The following is an 18,885-nucleotide window of genomic DNA, read 5'->3' as shown; positions in this document are numbered from 1 at the left end:
CATCCACTGGGTTTCGTTATTTCTTTTTAGCCCGTGAAACAAATACTTCAAGAAATACTGCAGTGAAAATGATACAGTGCTTGAAGCATAGGTTTACTTTTTGTTTCTAAAGGTTATTAGAATTATTAGGTATCTTTTTGTGGCCAGCCTTTCTAAAGCAAAGGCTAATTTTGCAAATACTTGGAAATACAAAATTTTGGGAAATTGTTGCTTTTCAGAGCTAGTGCTTATCATTTGATTTAAAAAAATCTCATCCAGTTTTCTTCTCCAAACCCAAAAGAGCTGCAGATGTTCTTTAGAAGCTGGATCTCTTGGCTAGTGCTAGAATTTAAGAACATTTGAACCTTCTAGAATTCTCTCCCTTCTGGCACAGCACCTTTTAATGATGTCCTCTGGCTTTTGCAGATGTACCCAGTTTCAGGCACAGAGTTCAGGCTGTGTGCTGGATTAGGTTGTGTGGAAGGATTTGGGTCACTGTGTCCTCCACTTTGATCTTCTTTCCCACCCTGCTAATGAATTCTTGTTTTTACATTTCACTAGGACCTTCTAGAAAATACAACACTATCTAATGGAGAACAATATGTAGGTCAAAGCAGAAAAACCTCAGTGGTGCTTCTGCTATTTTCTAGAAGAGATCTACTGAGTCATCTTCAAAAATATTGCAGTGAAAGGACAGAGGAGATATAATACAACTAACTTTTTTTTTTTAGCCCATAATTCATCTACATGAAAATAAAACCTGGTAAAGGGTAATCTGGATTTATTTCCATTCTTAATACTCTGCATTCTCAGAGCAGTGTTCTGGTCATGAGTCTGATGAAATTGTAAATTTAAGTTTCAAAACTCTTAATTTTACTTTGTATTCTTTTTTAAGTCTGTTGCATGATCAACTGCCTTCAAAATATTTCTTTGCCTTTAGATAATTCCAAGTGCCATGGAATTGGTGTTTCCCCTTGAAGTGGGAAGGTACACAGAGGATCAGGCAAAAGAGTTTGGAAAGAAACCTTTTTTACAATAGAGACAGAAATCAATGTTGAGTGAAGAAATTAGTAGATTTGGGAAAACATTATGTCCATAAATATAAAAAAATATATTTTAGATATATCTGGAAATAATTTTATGCATTGGCTTAGCTATGCTTTTGTTCAAATATTCATTACCTAATGAAAACTGATTTTACGGTATGTTTTTCTTGCCTAAATGAAGATGGACCAGCTTGTGGAATTTTGTTTCTATTTAATCACAATGCCTTTATTGCACAAAGTGGGATTCACAGTTCAGCCTGAAGTGCTTTGGGGGAAAAGGAAGTAAATTCTGTATATTTATTGTACCTTTTCATCACAACAGAGTGATTTTTGGCTGGGGAGGTGGTGGCTCAGAGATATCAAACAATATGAAGTTGTCAGTGAAGAAAGTTGGTTTGGGTTTGTATTTGAGTTGAAAACACAGTCACTGTAATTTCTTCTCTGTTAACACAGCTCTACCTACGTTTCTGTAATTTGATTTTATTTTGTTCCCTAGGACCATTATGGGCCCCCATGGAATAAATCGAGCCGTTCACCGCATCTCTTTCTCTGATTGCCAGAATGGATTAGGTAACTAAGATTGCACATTCTGTTACTCTGAGTAAATCAGGCCTGAAAACACCTTTGGCAGCTCATACCTGGCATCAGGAAAGTTTATTTGCCTTTCATGGAGTTGACTGCAAATGCATTTAGCACAGTAGAAGAACCAATTCTAACCACAGGTGGAATAACCAATTTTTCCCTTTTGTTTTTTGTTTGTTGTTCAGGAGTTAAAATTATTGGAGGTTATCGGGCACAAACAGCAGAAGATTATGGCATTTTCATAAAGAGAATTCTGCCTGGGGGGGTGGCTGCTACAGATAGTAAGTAATTTTAACTTTTTTTGGCTACAAACACACTGTGTATAAAAAGGTGTCAAAAGAAGTCTTTATTTTACTTTGTGGGTAAGGATATTTAAAATAATACGGTTTGGTCAGGATCTGTGAGGTGTTAGCTTACTTTAAGATAGATAAATGAAACTTGGAACCTTTATGGGAAAAGATTTTAATACACTCAGGTCTTGAAAATGTGTTCAAATCTAGATATGGCTGGTGAAAGCCACCAGCAGTCTTTCTGGCAATTGGCAGCTCTGTTGAGTGAGTGTTGTGATGCTGAATCACTTTTAATGTATAAAGTATAAGAGTGAGGTTTCCTGTATAAACCTAGTATTTTTAATTAGTTCTGATAATTTTTATTACTATTTTTTAATGTTGGTGTGCTGGTAGTTAAGGTCTGTATGGAGAGAAGAAATTACTCTCAGTAGAGTGCAATAATTAAGCTACAGAGTTCCATCCTAGGTCTCTGTACGGTTTTTTTTTGAGATGCCAGCTTGTCTTGTGCAAAATGATCATTTGAAATAATCTGCATCCACTTCCTAAACTTGAGATTTTCAGGAGGTTAAAGGTAGAATTGGTTCTAAAAATTCCTTTAGCTGACTTTATTGATGTCTAAAACATTAATATATCTACACATGGTAATTTACAGTAATGTTAAGAGCAAGAGTCAAATAAAATTAGTTCCACAATTGTAAAATATAAATTCTAGTCTCAAAAGTATTTATGCTGTGTGTAAGTAGTACAAATAACTAAATGACAGTTATTTTTGGTGGCTATTCTGTTGTTAGTAAGATTTTGATTTATAGGTTCTAGTCTTATCTCAATTATCTGCCTTACTTAGGATCAGATGCCAAGGGTCATAAAGTTGTTTAATGCATTAAGTCACATAAAATTGAAAGGAAAGGCCTGGGTTAATACAAAATGTTCACCATTTTCTTGTTGATTGATCCATCACTGTTGGTTTCATTTAAAGGCCGTTTGCTCACTGGGGACCTCATTCTGGATGTCAATGGAGAAAACCTGGTTGGAGTAACAAATGAAAGGTATCTTCATACTGATTTCTGAAAGTTTATTAGAGCTTGGAATGTTACACATGGATTATTTTGGACACTGTCAGTGACTGATTGAAAGAGCACAGCTCCCCTGAGATCCTTGGAGTTCTACTCACAAGTAATTTATCCTGTAGATCTAATGCAGCAAAACTGTTGTAGAAAAGTGAAGGACTTTATGTGCTTCTGTAGCAGCAGAATCAGCTGGTTTGTAATGACACAGATGACAGCATGTGTGTGAAAACAGCAGTAGAAGCTGTTAATACAACTATCTGCTGTTCAGTACTGATGAATGTGAATGGTGGCAGCAATCATGTAATGGCACAATGAAAGGGGAGAGAAGGAGCTGTAGGTGGTTTCTGTGGATGGATCTGCAGAGATCAGTGCAGCTTTCAGTGTTGGAGATGGAGATTGAAAATGCAAAGGAATTGCATTTTCTTTTGTATTGCTGGGGGATATTCTGAGCCAGGCACACCTGAGCAGTTGCTTTTGTTGGGGTGGGCTGTTAATCCTGAAGGAGGCTCAGGAAGGCAGCAGGATGGCCCAAGGAGGGATGGGGACAGAAGGGAAGGGAAAGAGAGGTCAGTCCCAGCTTATTGCTGTCAGCAGATGCACCACAGCCTGTCTTTTGCTCTGTTCCTTGGTGCTCACTTTAAGTTTTGCTGCTGCCAAGCTCTTTTCTCTGTATCTGACCATGCAAATTATTAACTACCTTAGCAATTTGTCCATTTTCCTGCTCTTCTAGCACTGCTCAGTTCTTGCCAGCACCCTGGTATATTTATTTGGCCTTTTTCTGCCCCCTTCTAGGGCTGTTGACATCTTGAGAACAGCCTCAGCCTCTAATCACATGTCTCTGCTCGTTGCTAGAGATGAAGAAGCAAAGTAAGAGAAAAATTGTTTTAACCTCAAAACTAATAAAAGTCCAGTGCTGTTTCTCAGGGTGGGTGGGTGAGCTTGCATGAATTTTTGTTTCAGATTAGTTTTAATTGCAGAATTCCACCACATGTCACATTTTACTGCATGGTGTTTGATACCAGTTCATTCTGAGATTACTTGCATCAATCACTTCAAGTAGCAAGCTCAGGCCAACTTCAGTTTACAGAGGAGGATTGGAATCCAGCTAATGCCATTAAGAATTATCTGCTGTGATAGTTTTTGAAATACTCCTCACATTTTAAAATGATGAAAAATGAGGATTCTATTAGAGCTACCAAAGAACTGTAAGGTTTAAGCTTGTCTTGCCTTCTGACAAAAGGCAGATTCAGTTGTTTTTTCCCCTCAGAAGTTTGCTTTTCAATTTCTAATGAGCTTTGAATAGTTTGGGTAAGTAGGTTAAACTATTCACTGCAGCAGGTAGTCTAAAGCACTTTTCATTTTAAGGACATTTTAAATACATATTCATTTTAAGGACATTTATGTTAAATATTGCTCTAACCTGACTGATGAAAGTTTAGCATATAAACCAGTGTTGGTAGAGAATCATCAGCAATGTGACAAACCAGGTCTGTGTCCCCTTTTGACTTAAATCTAGGGAGAAAACAGCTGTTATGTAATTGTTTTTGATAATCATTGCAAGAGTATCTGCTGTTATTTGCCTTTCCTGGGATGTTCCACTTCCAGAGTAATCTCCCCATAAAGGATTTTTCTCTAAATTCCTTTAGCCTTTTGTCCAAGTTAAGCTTCCTCTTTCTGTTCCTTGAATTCAACATCTAAATCACTCTGTAGCCTCTGATCTCTCCTTTTTTCAGACTGCCTAGATAGATGCGAGGTCCACTCTTAATCTGCTTTGATCTAAAGCATACTGGCCTAGTTCCTGTAAACTCCTGGAATAATTAAAATCCATCAGTCCTTTAACCACTCTGGGGGGGAAGTGCAGTGGCCTGGGCAGAATTGGTCACTCCATGCAGTCCCTCACCAGCCACCTTATGATTTTACATTCTGTGCTTAAAGATTATTTGATTTACATTCAGCTGTGTTTATGTGTGTACTCTGGGGCCAGCATTAGCACAATAAATGTTATTTTTTAAAAAATAATGCACCCAGCATTTTTGAACAACCTTCAGAAGTCAAACTAGAATTACCTGGGAATTACTCTCCTTGCAATTAGTTAATTTCTTTTCTCTCTGGCTAATTCTGTATATTAATTTGGTGATGTTTCTGGCTTACATCACTCTAGATAATATTTATCTTTTAAATCAGTTAGCACTGAGGTAATCAGAGCTCAGATTAGAAACTTTTTTTCTTAAATTAGGCTGGCTTCAATATCAGATAAATCAGGTATTTTTGTATTTTCTTCAATGCCTGTCATGCAAGATGTACATCTTTGCCTGTCTGTTACAATGTGAATGGTGTCTGCAAGGAATTTCTGCTTTTAGTAGTTAATAAATATTTCTTCTGTCCTCTTGTTTTTAAGGAGCCTTGATCTTTGTCAGTCTTTTCTGGGTTCTTGTTCAGTGTAATTGAACTAAAAGCATTCTTTAAAAACAAGAGTATGCTATAGGTGTATAATCTGATTCCCTCTAATATAAAGAAATTGTTCTGGAGCTTGGTAGTACCACTGTCTTATTATCTGTAGTTGACTTTATTGCAAGTTTTTAAAGTTTTGTAATTCAGGGTAAAGAGAGGTAAAAATAAAGCTTTTGTACCAATAGTCCATTTTGTCCACAATCTGTTTTATTCCCATCTTTATCATGCATTACATGATTTATTTTTTTTTTTGCCTTTTCTGGCCATTTGACAGGGCTTTCCTCTTTCAGTGGAGGTTGAGCTTCCTTCTCTGAGGAGGAGCAGCTGTTCAGTACAAGCAGTGCAGGTTTCACAGGATCCATTCAAACTGACAAAGAAAATCTTTTTCTTGGCACAGGAAAGAATTTCATGACCTAATGGATAAGTATGGCTCTCACAGTGACACAACCTCTGCAAGAACTTCTCCAACACATCATTTAGCTGGTGAGAGATCACTTCCCAGCCTGGAACAATCCTGGGGGGCAAAAATCACCCTTGGGTGGAGTAGAAACTTGTACTTAAAATTGCTTATTTTAGTGGAGGTGTATTGGAGGAAGTGGCTGTAAGTCCAACAAAACACCCATGTACCTTGAGGAACTTGTGTGTCAGTTTCCCTAGCTCTTTATTTAAATATACTGGTATCTACTTTCAATTTTGATTAATTATTTATATGAAAAGTTTTTTTGTATTTGTAGCTGAAATGTGCCACAAAATGCTAATAGAAATTTGATCCAGAGCACTATAAATTCTAATCTTTCTGGAAATGCTGCCTAATTGAGATGCCTTTATATAGCATGGGGGATTAGTTTGTTTTGTATTTTACACCCAATTTGAAAGAAATAATCACTTGTTATGTTTTAAAAAAATATTCCTGGAACTCTGGGTGGCTCTCAGTTCTTTACTGTGCAGGCATTTTTTTTGTTGTCTTTTTTCTTATATGAAAATAGTCCTACTGAACTTTCTTACATGAGTTGAAATTTTGTGTTTTTTTCCCAAATGCGGTTTTTATTCATTTATTTATTTTTATTTCTTTTATTGAAGCAAAATCGAGAGACAGCCTTTCTTCTGGGTCATCCTCAAGGTCACAGAGTCCTCAGTTGCAGTTGAAGGATAACATCACCAGCAGCAGCAGAAATAATTCTGTCCCACCACCATCTCCAAAGCTTCCAAAGTAATCTCCAAAACTGACTGAAATGCTGAGGAAATGCTGTTATTTGGCTGGTCAGGAAAATTTGGGTTGAGCACTAAGTGTTAAAGTTTGGTTTTATTTTTTAACTTCTAGTCCTGAAGCTCATAATACCATTGACATTGCAGACTAATAAGTTTCTTTTCTATGTATTTATTGTTCATGTGGCAGAAGAAGATTAATCAGGTTAATTTTTTTGTGTCTCCTAATGAATTAATGTTCCTGATTTATATGTACCCAGATACTCCCATAAGCCTTGGGATATAGTATATATTTCTACTCTATATAGCAGACAGGAGTTTTTAGCCTTGTAAATTAAAGTATAAATTCTTTTTGTAATTGTCAGAAGTGCCTGAGGTGGCTGATTTTGTAGTAAATAGTGTCATATTTGAACGCTAAGATTAAATGTATAATATTTCTATTTGTTACTGTAATACATATTTGCAAAACCTGTAAGATAAAATAAGCTACTGCTCCAGTTTTTATTATCTAGTTCTCTGAAGTAATTCTGTTTTTCTTTCTCTTTGTGTCTCTAGTGACAGTGCATTTCAGATTATCTCTGTTTGCAAAGGAACAAGCCTAGGTTTGAATATTGTGGGAGGAATTAACAGAAATGAAGGGCCTTTGGTATATATTCAAGAAATTATCCCTGGTGGTGATTGCCATAAGGTAAAGACATTTTTTCCCTTCCTTCCCCTTCAGACACCTGTGGTTTTTTGCCTTCATTGCTTTGGTATGCTACATCTGCAGTTATACTTTAAATACAAAATGTGTTTGTGTTCCTCCTTGCCCTCTCTTTTAACAGAATTATCTCACTGCAGTGTGACAGATTTGCATGGTAATGAAAATTTATTCATAAGTTCATTTGAGGTAAATGAGGATCTTATTCCTCAGTTTATGTATGAGAAGGTACAAAGCCAACTTCTATAAGAGATTGCATGATGCAAAGTAATGCAGGAAGGATGGGACAGAGCTACAGATTGCACCTCTTTATTTTCTTGGACACTCAAAAAACCATATTTCCCTGAAACTTAATTTAGATGGATCCTTGCAGTTGGAAATCGTTGTGTAGGCAAATTAGAAAAAAATATTCTGAAAGTGCAGACTAATAAAATGTATGAATTTGTGTTGGTTATTGTTTTAATTTGTGACAAATGCAGTATGTAAATCCAGGGGGATTTGTCAGTGTAAAAAGTAAATAAATAATGTAATATCCTGGTTCAGGTACTCAGAACTGTTTATCCAAGTGTCTCCTCTGGCATCCTGAGTAATTATGGTTATTTGGAAGTGTAGATAACCAGCCCTTGCCTCTGGCCCAGCAAGAGAGGATGAGCTCAGTTCATGAGCAGTGGGGTTCTGTTTGTCCCCAAGCAGTTCATAACTATTTGTTACTGAATTTCTGTAGACTGAGTTTAATCCTAAAATGCAAGCTGGAAGATACAAATACAATATTTCTCAAAGACCTCTTTCACTAGGTAAATGGTAATCATTTATCTTTTATTTTCTCCTATTTTGTTGTGTTTTCTAAAACATTTTTCTCACTGTGAAGATATAATTTAAAGCCTATCACACATAATAAATAGACTGAGGCTAAGACATCAGTTTCCATTAGGCTCTAATATTAGCAATAATAGAGGTAATTTCCCAGTACTGGTTATCCTGTTTGGGAAGGTGAAACAGGAAGCATATTTTAAATGTCTGCCACGTGAGGGCACCGTTGGATATCTTAGAACATGCTAGATGAGAGCAAAATGAAAGATCTACAGCTTTATTCTTTAACCAAAACCAAAATACTAAGTGACAAAAAAAAAGATAGTAAATTACTGACATAGGTGTGAAACAAAACAGCAAAAATTATGGTATGTGGGTGTTAAGCAGGTAAAATTATACTGGTTTTAAGAAGATATTTTATTTATTTCCTATGTGTCATCTTCTGTACACTTTTTTTTTCACATAGAGTAATTTTGTGTTTGATTTCTTAGAAGCTGAAGAGCAGAGACATGTTCTGTGTTACATGATGTGTATTACATTAGACAAATGTCAGAACTCTGTAACCATAGGTGAATTACATGAATTTCCAGTTGAATTGTGGAGGGCTCTCTGTAAAAAAAGAGTCTCTGGCTCAGAAATGTGAAATGTTCTTGTGCTGGTAGAGAGTTTGCAATTAATTCAACAGAAGCACAATGCTGACAATATTATTTCTGTCATGGTTTTGACTGGTGAGAGTACTAATAGATCAGTCTGGTTTTCTCATTAACATGGCTGGTGAGTGTCTGAAGAGTTCCATGTATTGCCATGAACATTTGATTTTGAAATACAAATTAATCCAGCTCAGAGCTGAATTAATTAGTAAAGAAGCTTCCTAAAGTCAGATGGGTCAGTGCTGGAAAAATCTCTTGTTTGTTTCCATGTTTTTTTGTTTTTTGTTTTTTTTACAGAAATGTTTAGCTGAGTCCAAAGTTCTTCTTTATACAATTTCTGAGGTCTGTTTTCTCTGATGAGTTTTTATAATGACTGCTTTAATGGTAAGGGATGATTGTTTAATCTGTTTATTTCTGGAGGATTGTCAAGCACAGGCAGAATGCAGAGCTGTTCTTGATATTTTTTGTCCTAATAGAACCAGGGGAATTTGTCCAAGTGTTGTGACTATACAGTTCTTTCTGTAGTGTTAGCAATTAATGTCAAGTTTGTGGGTTTGGTTTTATATTTGTTATTTTAGGATGGACGATTGAAACCTGGGGATCAGCTTGTGTCCATCAACAAAGAGTCCATGATTGGAGTCTCCTATGAAGAGGCAAAAAGTATAATCAACAGAACAAAGATGAGGTATCTGTTACTGTCAAACGGCCAACCATCCAAAATGGTTCAATAGATCATATTTATGAGCAGATTAATGTGAAATGGGGTTTTGTGTGCTTAGAAGAAATGAGGAATACTAATTTTTTAAAATACTCAGTTGTAATATTATTTCATAGAAAAGATTCAAGTGCACCTTTTAGACCTGCAAAATTATGACACTTTAATGTTAAAAAAAAAAAAACACAGTATTTGTCTTTGTAATGATGGGTAGCAAAACATCCTTTTAGAAAAATAATTAAATAAACCCACACGGTGTTTGGAAATGTGTAATTTTTGCAGAAGTATAACCTTATGAATAATATAAGTATACAGTATGTTGAAACTTTTAAAATTTTCATTCTAGGTTTGAAAATTTTTGGGAGATAGCTTTTATTAGGCAGAAAAACGTACAGAGTTTTCCACAGAATCTGCAGCATCCTTTCAGCCTCTTAACATCTTCTGTAGCACATGGAGAGCACCAGGCTGCAACTCTTGGTCCTCTTCCCTCTCCTGCTGGGAGGCTGCTTTCACCATTCCCTCCAGATGCTGTGAGTGTGCTTCTTAATCCTCTTACAACAAACTGAGCAAATGCTTGTTTTCCTCCTAATCGTAATTGAGTTTCTATTTTATTAAGAAAATGACTGTCTGTTTTCCTGCTCAATATTGTCTTTGGACTATCAACACTTTTGGAAAAACCATGTTGTATAACAGGAGAGTAAACCACACTGATGAGAGGAATTAGTTGACTTGGGGTAAGAAAACAAATTAAATAAGCATTAATTGTGTTCTTAGATACTAAGTTCTCCTTCACTGTTTCTCTGAGGTTTTGGAATTAGATACAAATAGTTATGTATTTCAGAGACAAAACACTCCCTGCTTACTACAAATGTGTGAGTACAGTACAATTTCACACTTGCTCTGTGACAATGAGATTTTTGCTTAAAAACAGTCCTAGAAGTATGGGGGTTTCCCCCATTCTTTTGGCTAAGCTGCAATTGTTTTAATTCATACAGCTCACCTTTAGTGTGAAGAAGTAATGTTGACCATGAGAACAAAGATTTTAAAACTAACATTTCAATATTTGATAGCAGGTTTTCAGTTTGTCATATTTTTAAAGATAAATAAAGTATTGCCTTAGAAGAAGGAAGAATAAAATGTTCTCAAATATGAAATCAAAACAGGTGAATTTCTAATCTTACATTTGTACTTAAAATGCTTGCCCATTTTTCTTTCCTACTAGGGATATAAACTGGGTTGCCTAGAGAGACTGTGCTGTCTTAATCTGTGAAGGTTTTCAAAACCCAGGATTTTGATGAGGCCCCAGTTGATTTTTTCCAATGCTGTTCCATACCACCACCACCCCCTCCATGCCTTTCTTTTTCTTCTGGGGTTGTTTTGATCTCCCCAGCCCTTTTTTCTTCCCCCAGTCTTCCTTCCTGTCCCTTTTTTCATGAACCTGTGTTTCTGCTTTGGCTTGTGATCTGCTTTAGAAATGGTATTTCATGACTTTTCGTTTCCTCTCCTAGATGGAAACTGGAGTCAAGATGGGAGAGCAGTCTCCAATTACTGCTCCAGACAGCAATCCTGCTGATGTGTCTGCCACGGGTAAGTGCTGATTTCATTCCCTGCCACCCTTTTCCTTGCTCATTCAATAACAGTCAAACAGAACATAGTGCATAGTGAGACTCAGTAGTCTTTAAAAAAAAAGGGAATATTGCTCTGTTTTTATACTCCTAAATAAAGCACTGAGATCAATGGATTTTTAGTAGCTTCTGTCAAATATAACTTACATTGTCTCTAACAAACAGCTGAAACCAAACAAAAATGAGTGATCACAACATTTGCTATACAGCAGTCATGATAATAGACTCAGTAGAAACCTGATAATGAAGACTCACATATAGATCAAGATTAGGTTGCCATAGAAACTGTGCTTTCTTGATTTGATGAAATTCTGGGCATGTATGCTGCTTGCATGGCTTTTTTGCTTAAATCAGGGCAGCATATTGAAAGGCTAGAATTAACATGCAGCTCTCTTAACAGCTTTTCCATTAGTAACAAATACAATCTATCATGTATATTTGTGTTTTAGAGTCATGACATTGTAACAAGGACAAGAGTTACTTTGATCACATCTTGAAATATTTTGAAAACAACATTTAAGGAAAAACAGGGTTTGTGAAACATGGTCAGAACCAAATCTGAGCTGAACAATTGTAATTCCTGTGGGAAACAAGTATGTTGTGTTTAGAAACAGTGTGACACAATAATGGGAGTCCCCATTGGCACACTGATAGAACTGGCTCTGTTCTGTATTTCTCTGTGCACACCCGAATATTCTTTTTCTTCAGGCAGTAGCAATTAAGCTTAAGCTGAACTTCTCAATCTCATGTCTAACATACTGAGGAGAGGAAGAACAAATGCACAGAATCTGATTCATTCCAGATATCTCTCCACTGATAGTATTTAAATTGTACCTGCATTTATTATACCCCATATTAGATATTCAAATTTAAAATGAAGCAGTTCCCACATTGCAAATCTGACCAGTTGGTTCCCTGCCATGAAGGGTGAGCTGAGCAAATGTAGGTTGTTGAAACTGGCAAAGTTTTAGTATTGAATACACCTGAAGTTTTTACATATTGGCTATGACAAACACTGAATCAAAGGAACAAGACAAAAGTCTTTTTTTTTTAATATATTCAGTATATAAGACTCTTGGTTAATATAATTCAGTACACAGGAGCTTATTTTTTTGAAGATACCAGGAGGGGCACAGTCTCTGAACACATCTGAAGAATGTAGGGAGGGAGTAGAGCAGAAAGCACAAATACTTGCAGCTCTAGTCATGTTTCATTTTCTTCTTATTTAACAGCACATCTTTAAAAAACCTGCCACTTCTTTCATGCTGCCCTTTTTCAAGGATAAACTTTCAAAGATAACCTTGAAAAATTAAAGCATCTCTTAGATGAGATACTCTTGTTTTTAACACTTTATAAAAAAATCAGCATAGTTTTGAGAAGTTTTTGCCCAAACTCACACACGAGGCTTTTTCATTCTGAGCTGAAGGGAAATTGAACCAATTCCACCAAGGTTCTAGCTCACTGCCTTCAGACTTTTAATATAGGATGTGAGAGGTGTTAATGTCAGAGATTTTCAAGATATTTTGGTTTATGCTTTTGGCATGTAAAGAGAATGTAAATTACTTGGAGCTTGGAAACAGATATGCTGTGAAACTAAAAAAAAATTAAAAAAAAAAAAGAATTCTCTGTGATTCCTTCTGTTCCTTTGGAGAGAATCTCAAACTGCAAGATCCTTTTCTTGTCAAACACTGGTCTGATTTCAGTATCTTTTTAATTCACTAATGAAATGATGAATTAAGACCTACATTATATTTATAAATAAGGAATGCAAACAATGATATTTTTTTTTATTTGCATGCGTCTAAAATCCAAAGTGATAGTCCAAAAAACCCATTTAAACTTGTGTTTCTGCCTATAAGGGTAGAAAGGGGCTGATGGGTGATGGCCTGATGGACAGGAGTTCTTAGAAAAGTGTTCCTTCCCAGGAAAAATTACCGAGGGGCCTGTGGAGTTCAGCCTGAGCTCCATGCCATGTGTGGGAGCAGGTCGTTCCCTCTCTTCCCCAGTGTTTTCTAGATCACTCCATGTGCCAGTTGCCAGTTACACTGAGGGTGTGTCTTGGAGGTCTCTCTTGGAATTCACAAGTGTGTTTCCCTTTCTGTTTCCCGAGTATCGGTGTATCTCTGAGAGAAAATACCACAAGGAGAAGCCATATGCTTGATGGATCACTGAAAGCCGTTCCTGGTTATTTTCTGTTCATTTCCTACTTGTCACTTTTCTATGCAAAAAAAAAAAAAAAAAATTAGTGGAAGTGATTGATACCCATAGTTTTTGTTGGTTACAATTATGTCCTTTAAAAAACGAAGCCAGTCTAAGGATTAACATGTATTTTTGGCAGGTGGGTATTTAGCTGGCATCCACTTGATGAGCAGAGCTTCAGAACAAATTTTTTCAAAGCAATAGTTACCACTGCATTAATATTATTTTATTTTTTTTTATCTCTTAGTTATTGCCCCCAGCCAGAATGATGATTATGAGCCCCAAGGAAAGAACCTGAGTATTCATCTCAAAACAGAAAAGCTGGAGAGGGTAAATACTTAAAAATCTTGATTTCTCCTTCTTCCCCCTTCATGATACAGGTAAAACATCTGGACAGTATTTCTAGGCTGACAAACTTTAAAGTATAAATGACACACAGAATTATCTATTCGGTGGATCTTTCATGTTGCAGGCCAATATTTCAGTTTATGTATTGGGCAAATTACTGTTTTTGTTAATCTAATTACTGATTAACTCTTCTGGGAATCAGAACTTCCCTCAGGATTTTTAAAGCAGTTATTAAGGACAAAGGGGTTTGCTTATTACACTCATCTGCATTCAAGGTTAAATAATATCTGAACATCTCTCAATTAGAAGGAAAAGTCACTGAGTGGCTCTGGAATAAATGTGTTGTCAGTGAGAGTGTACCAGGATACAAAGGCTCTTTGAAGTGTAGGTCTTTAATTACTCCCCCATGTCCCTGCAGTCATTATCCTTCGTCCTTTCTTTTTTCACTCCAAAATAAGTTTTTCCTTCCAGGCACTGAATTATCTTGGGATTCAACTCACAGATGAACAGCAGCAAGCCCTAAGGCAGCAACTTCATAAAGATTCTAAAGGAACAGTGTCTTTTGGAGGTATTAATTTGTTAATTACCATAGAAAATAATGAAAAGTAGGAATACAAAAATTATAGATAATAACCATTAATATATTTCTTGTCAGTATTGGGCTGCTGCAAATAAAATAATAATTTGAGGCAAGAACCTTTTTTTGCTGTAAAAAAATAAGCTTGAAGTTCTACTTGAAACTAAGTAATGGGAATGCAAATCACAAATTTATTTTATTAAGAGCAGCCTTGGGAAAGTTTTATTTTGTGCTCAGAAAATCTTGAATATTTTGTTCTGACAATAGGGAACTGTAATAGTTCCAGAAATTATTTGGGAGAGTTTTGATGGTTAAAGAAGCTTCTTGAGGCAAGTAAACAGATGGATCACTTAATTTCAGTATGTGGGAAGCAAGAATATTTTAACTATTGCATATAGAAACAGGTTTGCAGGGAGACCATCACAATTCTTCCAGCTAAACTTAATTCGGATGAGAATGAGTTGCTTCTTGTGGTTGTAACAATTTTGGTTGATGACACGCACAATTTAAAAATATTTTTCAGAAACTGTGAGACATGATGGTTCTGATGCTAAAACTGATGGAAATTTCCCTTTCCCTAAAGTCTGTGAAAAACACTAGTGTGTGAAAAATAGTATTTTATACTTAAACATCCAAAAAGATCTTCAGCAAGAAAAATACTGGGTGTTCTATCAGATTTTATGTGGTTTAAACTGACCTTTATATTTTCACATTTCTGTCATAGTGTAGCAGAATTTTTAAATCCAAAATATATGGGTAATCCAAGTCATGTTGATTGTGCATTAGAGACTGCTTGTGTTTAAAACTTTCAACTTGGTCAACATCAATTTCACCAAGCCTCTGTCAAGGGTATAAAGGGTCTGAAAAGGAAACCATGAGCTCTGAGCTAGCAGGAAATTTTTCCTTTTTCTTGTCTCCTCTGGTGAAGTCAATGGATTGGAAGGGCAGGTGTGTACACCTGGTGTGCAGACTTATTTCATTTTTCACAGACACCTGCCAAATGCAGAACCTCTCAGGTACCTTGAAGGTGAACTTCACACCACCTTTGTTTTCTTTTCTCCTTCACAATTTGATTTGAGGATCCTTAATTCCAATGTGTTTGGCATTTTTATTCTCATCAGCTTTACCAGAACTTTCTCTTTGAAGATACCTCTCTGATTGTCTTTTTTTTCCTTTAGAAAATTGCATTTATCAGAGTGGCTGCTCGTGGTGATATTGGCAGTTGTGTTGCATCAATGATCTGTTACTAAACTGAACTTCCAGGCTACAACAACCAAACCTGAACTGGTTTTTTTTCCTAGATTTCATTGAAGTTTCAAGGAATCTGTTGTCTGTGCAGTCAGATGAAACTGATGATGGCCACAAATCTGAAACCTTTGGGACGGGTGAAGTTGCCAGCTTACAGGACTCACAGGTAAAATATGTGCCTGGTCAGTGTTTGAACAGTTGGGAGGAGATTATTGGAGAGTTTATTGTATGTAAAATAACTCCAAATCTTGGGCAGATGTTTGAAACAGCTTTGCAGCATGGGGTTCTTTAAGATAACCTAGTTTCTGTGAAGCTTTTTTTAAGCAGCCTAATTTGTAGAAAGCAGTTAATGTAATTAAATTGTGGTTTGTTGTTGTAAGTCTGGACAACATTGATTTTCTGAGGTTTCTTAATAGAATTTGGATTGCTACAACCTGTGTGATTGAGAAACAATTACTGGGCCCAGTGATTTGAACTACTGCTACAGTGAAAATCATTTTATTTTAGAGGTGACTTTAAAAAAGAGCATTTTTAGTATATTAACACTAAAATATAATGCCTTATTATTTAAAATATGGAAATAGTGACACATTCTTGATACTTTTAAAAACACTTTATTAATCCATTTTAAAAGGAAAAGTAATTGTTCATTTGGAAGATAAGTTGTTTAAAATTTTATTAAACATTTTTAGCATTTTCAGATCTATAAATCATCCTAAAATTAATATTTTCTTCTCCTTTTATTAACAAGAACTTTTAATATAAGATGTTAAAGATTATGGAAGACATAGTTAGCAATCCATTCCAACCTTATATATTTGTGTACACACAGTTTGTAACCTGTGATTCCTTGGAGGATGATGTGGAAAAACTTAAGAAAGAAAGAAATGAAGCTTTAAAAGAAATTAGCAAATTAAAGGTAACACTTATTTTTTTATTTGCTTTAAATTATTCAAGAGACTAGGGGTCTTTTTTGAGTGTGTGTAGGAATTTATTGGTTATTTGAATTTCATGTGCAGTTTTTCACAGATAAATAAAATGGCCGTGCAGACAGTCCTAGTCACGTTTGAAGATTGCTTACAATGTATTTGTGGAGACAGTGTATTTTAGCCAGTTTACTGAATGCTAACACATTTTTTAATCTGGTCTATAGAGAAATGAGACTAAGCAGACATTTCACAGAAGTGAATGTATAGAAATGATTGATTTGCATGGCCATTTTTTTTAAAAATGATTCTAGTAACTGCAGAGTCTGAGTGTGTGCTGATACTTCTGAAAGGAATCAGAACTGGAGGATAAATTAATCTGTGTGCAAAATTAATACATCTTTTCCCAGACATTACAAAATTCCCATGTCCTAAAGCAATAAATAGGATTTCTTAATACCCCAGGTTGCTACCACATTCCCATGGTCCTGAATTTCTTTTTTAACAAACCTTAAGATAGGAAGTTTTGTTTTCAGCTTACATAACTCTGGTTCTTCAACAGGAGTACTGAGCTTGGGACAAAGACAATTTTTAAAATTGCCCATTGGTCCAAAAAATTTCTTGCTGTAAATTACAGAAACATTGGGTTGAGATGGCCAGAGGTCAGTTCTCTGTTCTATGCACAATGATTCTTCTTCTGAGAGCTTTGTACTGAAATGAAAAAACCCCATTTACATTGAACACAGGGAATTCTGACCAGGTGTCCCTAAATTGCTGATGTGGAAAACTGACAATCATCAATCTATAATAAATTTACTTATTTCTTACACTCTTTTGCACCCATCCCAGAAATGTTCAGTAAATAATACTAAAATACTCAAGAAACTTAAACAGCCTCAATGAACTCACAGAAAAGTTATGTTTTAGAGATGCTTTTATCACTGGTTTTATAAAAGTTGTTGATAGAAGTTAAGTATTGTTATCTGTAGTTTTGAAAGAGGTAATTGCTTTAGGATCAAAACTCCTTGTCTTTCAAACTTATTTATCATTCTTTTTTTTTAATAGGAAGAACTGTCTGAATCTGTGAACTTACAGAAGCAGTTAGCAGAGCAGCTTCAAGTAGTCAAGCAAGTATGTTGAAATCTCTAAAAATTATAATCATGTAAAAGTTTTTAAATTTTTTTGTGGAAGGGAGATAGGAGCACTTCTTTTTCTCTTAGTGCTCATATAGGGTATAATTTCACACTGATTTCAACACAAAGATGGTTCTTGTGCTATAAAGAGCTTTTAATTAAAAGTGAAGAATTGATTCTTCACCTTTTAGAGCAGTAATCGATTTCTCTGCTATTGAATTGAGATAGGAATCCTGAGACCAGCTGGATCAATGAAGTGGGACAATTATGTAGTAGAACCTTTCTAGTCTTAAGTGTTCTTAAAGAGATTTTGCTGCTCTTAGGCAACAGTTGCCTAATTTACAGTCCTAACATTAACTACTTTATATGTCAACCAGTCTTAAGTGTGAAAAAATTACCAGGAAAAAAAGTTGTAGTCAGGGTTTTCTGAGGAAAGTCTCCAAATTTATCTATAATTATGAGCCAATAAATCAGAGTGTTTGGCTTCCTTGTGTCTCTTAAAGGAAATTCCCAATTAAATGTAAATCCCATGTAATTTATAGCCTGGATTCAAACCCAAGGAAATTTCCTGTTCCCTCTTCCTCCTGAACACCCTGTCAGCTTTTCCTTCTAATGAGCTGGCTGCTTTCCTTCCCTCCTGCACTGCTGCACCTGTTCTTTGTGGGTTTCTCATGTCACATGTCATGTAAAAATGCAATATAAAGTTTTGAAAATCCCCTCTATTAAGATTAGTTTTATATCTTGCTCCTAAGATTCGTTGAACACCTTCATTATTACCTTTATTCCTTGAATATACAAGAGCTTGCTTGGAAGCTTTTTCCATTAATATTGTGTTGTTTCCTTCTGTACACTGTGGGAAATAAATTGGGTTATCTCCTGGATATAATTTACTTGGAAGATTGTTCCAGTAATGCTCTTGAATTCCCATCTCTAATGGGCTGACTGTGTTGTTCCAGACCAGAACACTTGTTCAGTGTTATTAGTCCAGGCTAAAGCTGGTGCAGAGTACAATCCCCAGTACAAACCTGCTTTTCCTGGGAAGGCAGCCTTGGACAGGGCTGCTTTAAGATGTTTTAATTTCAGCAGTGCCCATTTGCCACCACTCGAGGTCCTCCCGCTTTTATTTTTCTCAGGTACTGTCGTGCTGTGGTGAGATTCAGTTTTGCCCTGCAAACCTCCCAGGGATAAATACTGATTTTGTTGTAGGCATTGAAAGGGTTCCATGTAGTGAAGTGAAAGAGAAATACTAAATTATATATAATTATAGCATTGTATGATCTATTTTAAGAGATAAAAGTGGGCTTTAAATGGGCCTTTTCTCCTGTTTATATTT

General features: G+C 35.7%; 1 protein-coding gene across 1 annotated transcript in view; it reads left to right on the top strand.

Annotated features, from left to right (window-relative positions):
• STXBP4 (syntaxin binding protein 4) overlaps positions 1-18,885 on the top strand; it is a 66,616-nt gene that overhangs the window by 6,171 nt on the left and 41,560 nt on the right. Inside the window, exons 2-16 of the mRNA XM_059485579.1 lie at positions 1,522-1,595; positions 1,793-1,888; positions 2,874-2,943; positions 3,757-3,831; positions 5,813-5,898; positions 6,496-6,625; positions 7,177-7,309; positions 9,360-9,466; positions 9,843-10,026; positions 11,005-11,083; positions 13,568-13,650; positions 14,140-14,236; positions 15,547-15,659; positions 16,326-16,412; positions 17,485-17,550. Coding sequence (XP_059341562.1) covers positions 1,529-1,595; positions 1,793-1,888; positions 2,874-2,943; positions 3,757-3,831; positions 5,813-5,898; positions 6,496-6,625; positions 7,177-7,309; positions 9,360-9,466; positions 9,843-10,026; positions 11,005-11,083; positions 13,568-13,650; positions 14,140-14,236; positions 15,547-15,659; positions 16,326-16,412; positions 17,485-17,550 — 1,473 coding nt within the window. The 5' untranslated portion in view covers positions 1,522-1,528. The remainder of the gene's footprint in view (positions 1-1,521; positions 1,596-1,792; positions 1,889-2,873; positions 2,944-3,756; positions 3,832-5,812; positions 5,899-6,495; positions 6,626-7,176; positions 7,310-9,359; positions 9,467-9,842; positions 10,027-11,004; positions 11,084-13,567; positions 13,651-14,139; positions 14,237-15,546; positions 15,660-16,325; positions 16,413-17,484; positions 17,551-18,885) is intronic.

Source organism: Ammospiza nelsoni, chromosome 19 (genome assembly GCF_027579445.1).
Source record: "Ammospiza nelsoni isolate bAmmNel1 chromosome 19, bAmmNel1.pri, whole genome shotgun sequence".
Classification (NCBI taxonomy): Eukaryota; Metazoa; Chordata; class Aves; order Passeriformes; family Passerellidae; genus Ammospiza; species Ammospiza nelsoni.
The sequence above is the reverse complement of the archived record's forward strand: the minus strand, read 5'-3'. Positions and strand labels throughout refer to the sequence as shown.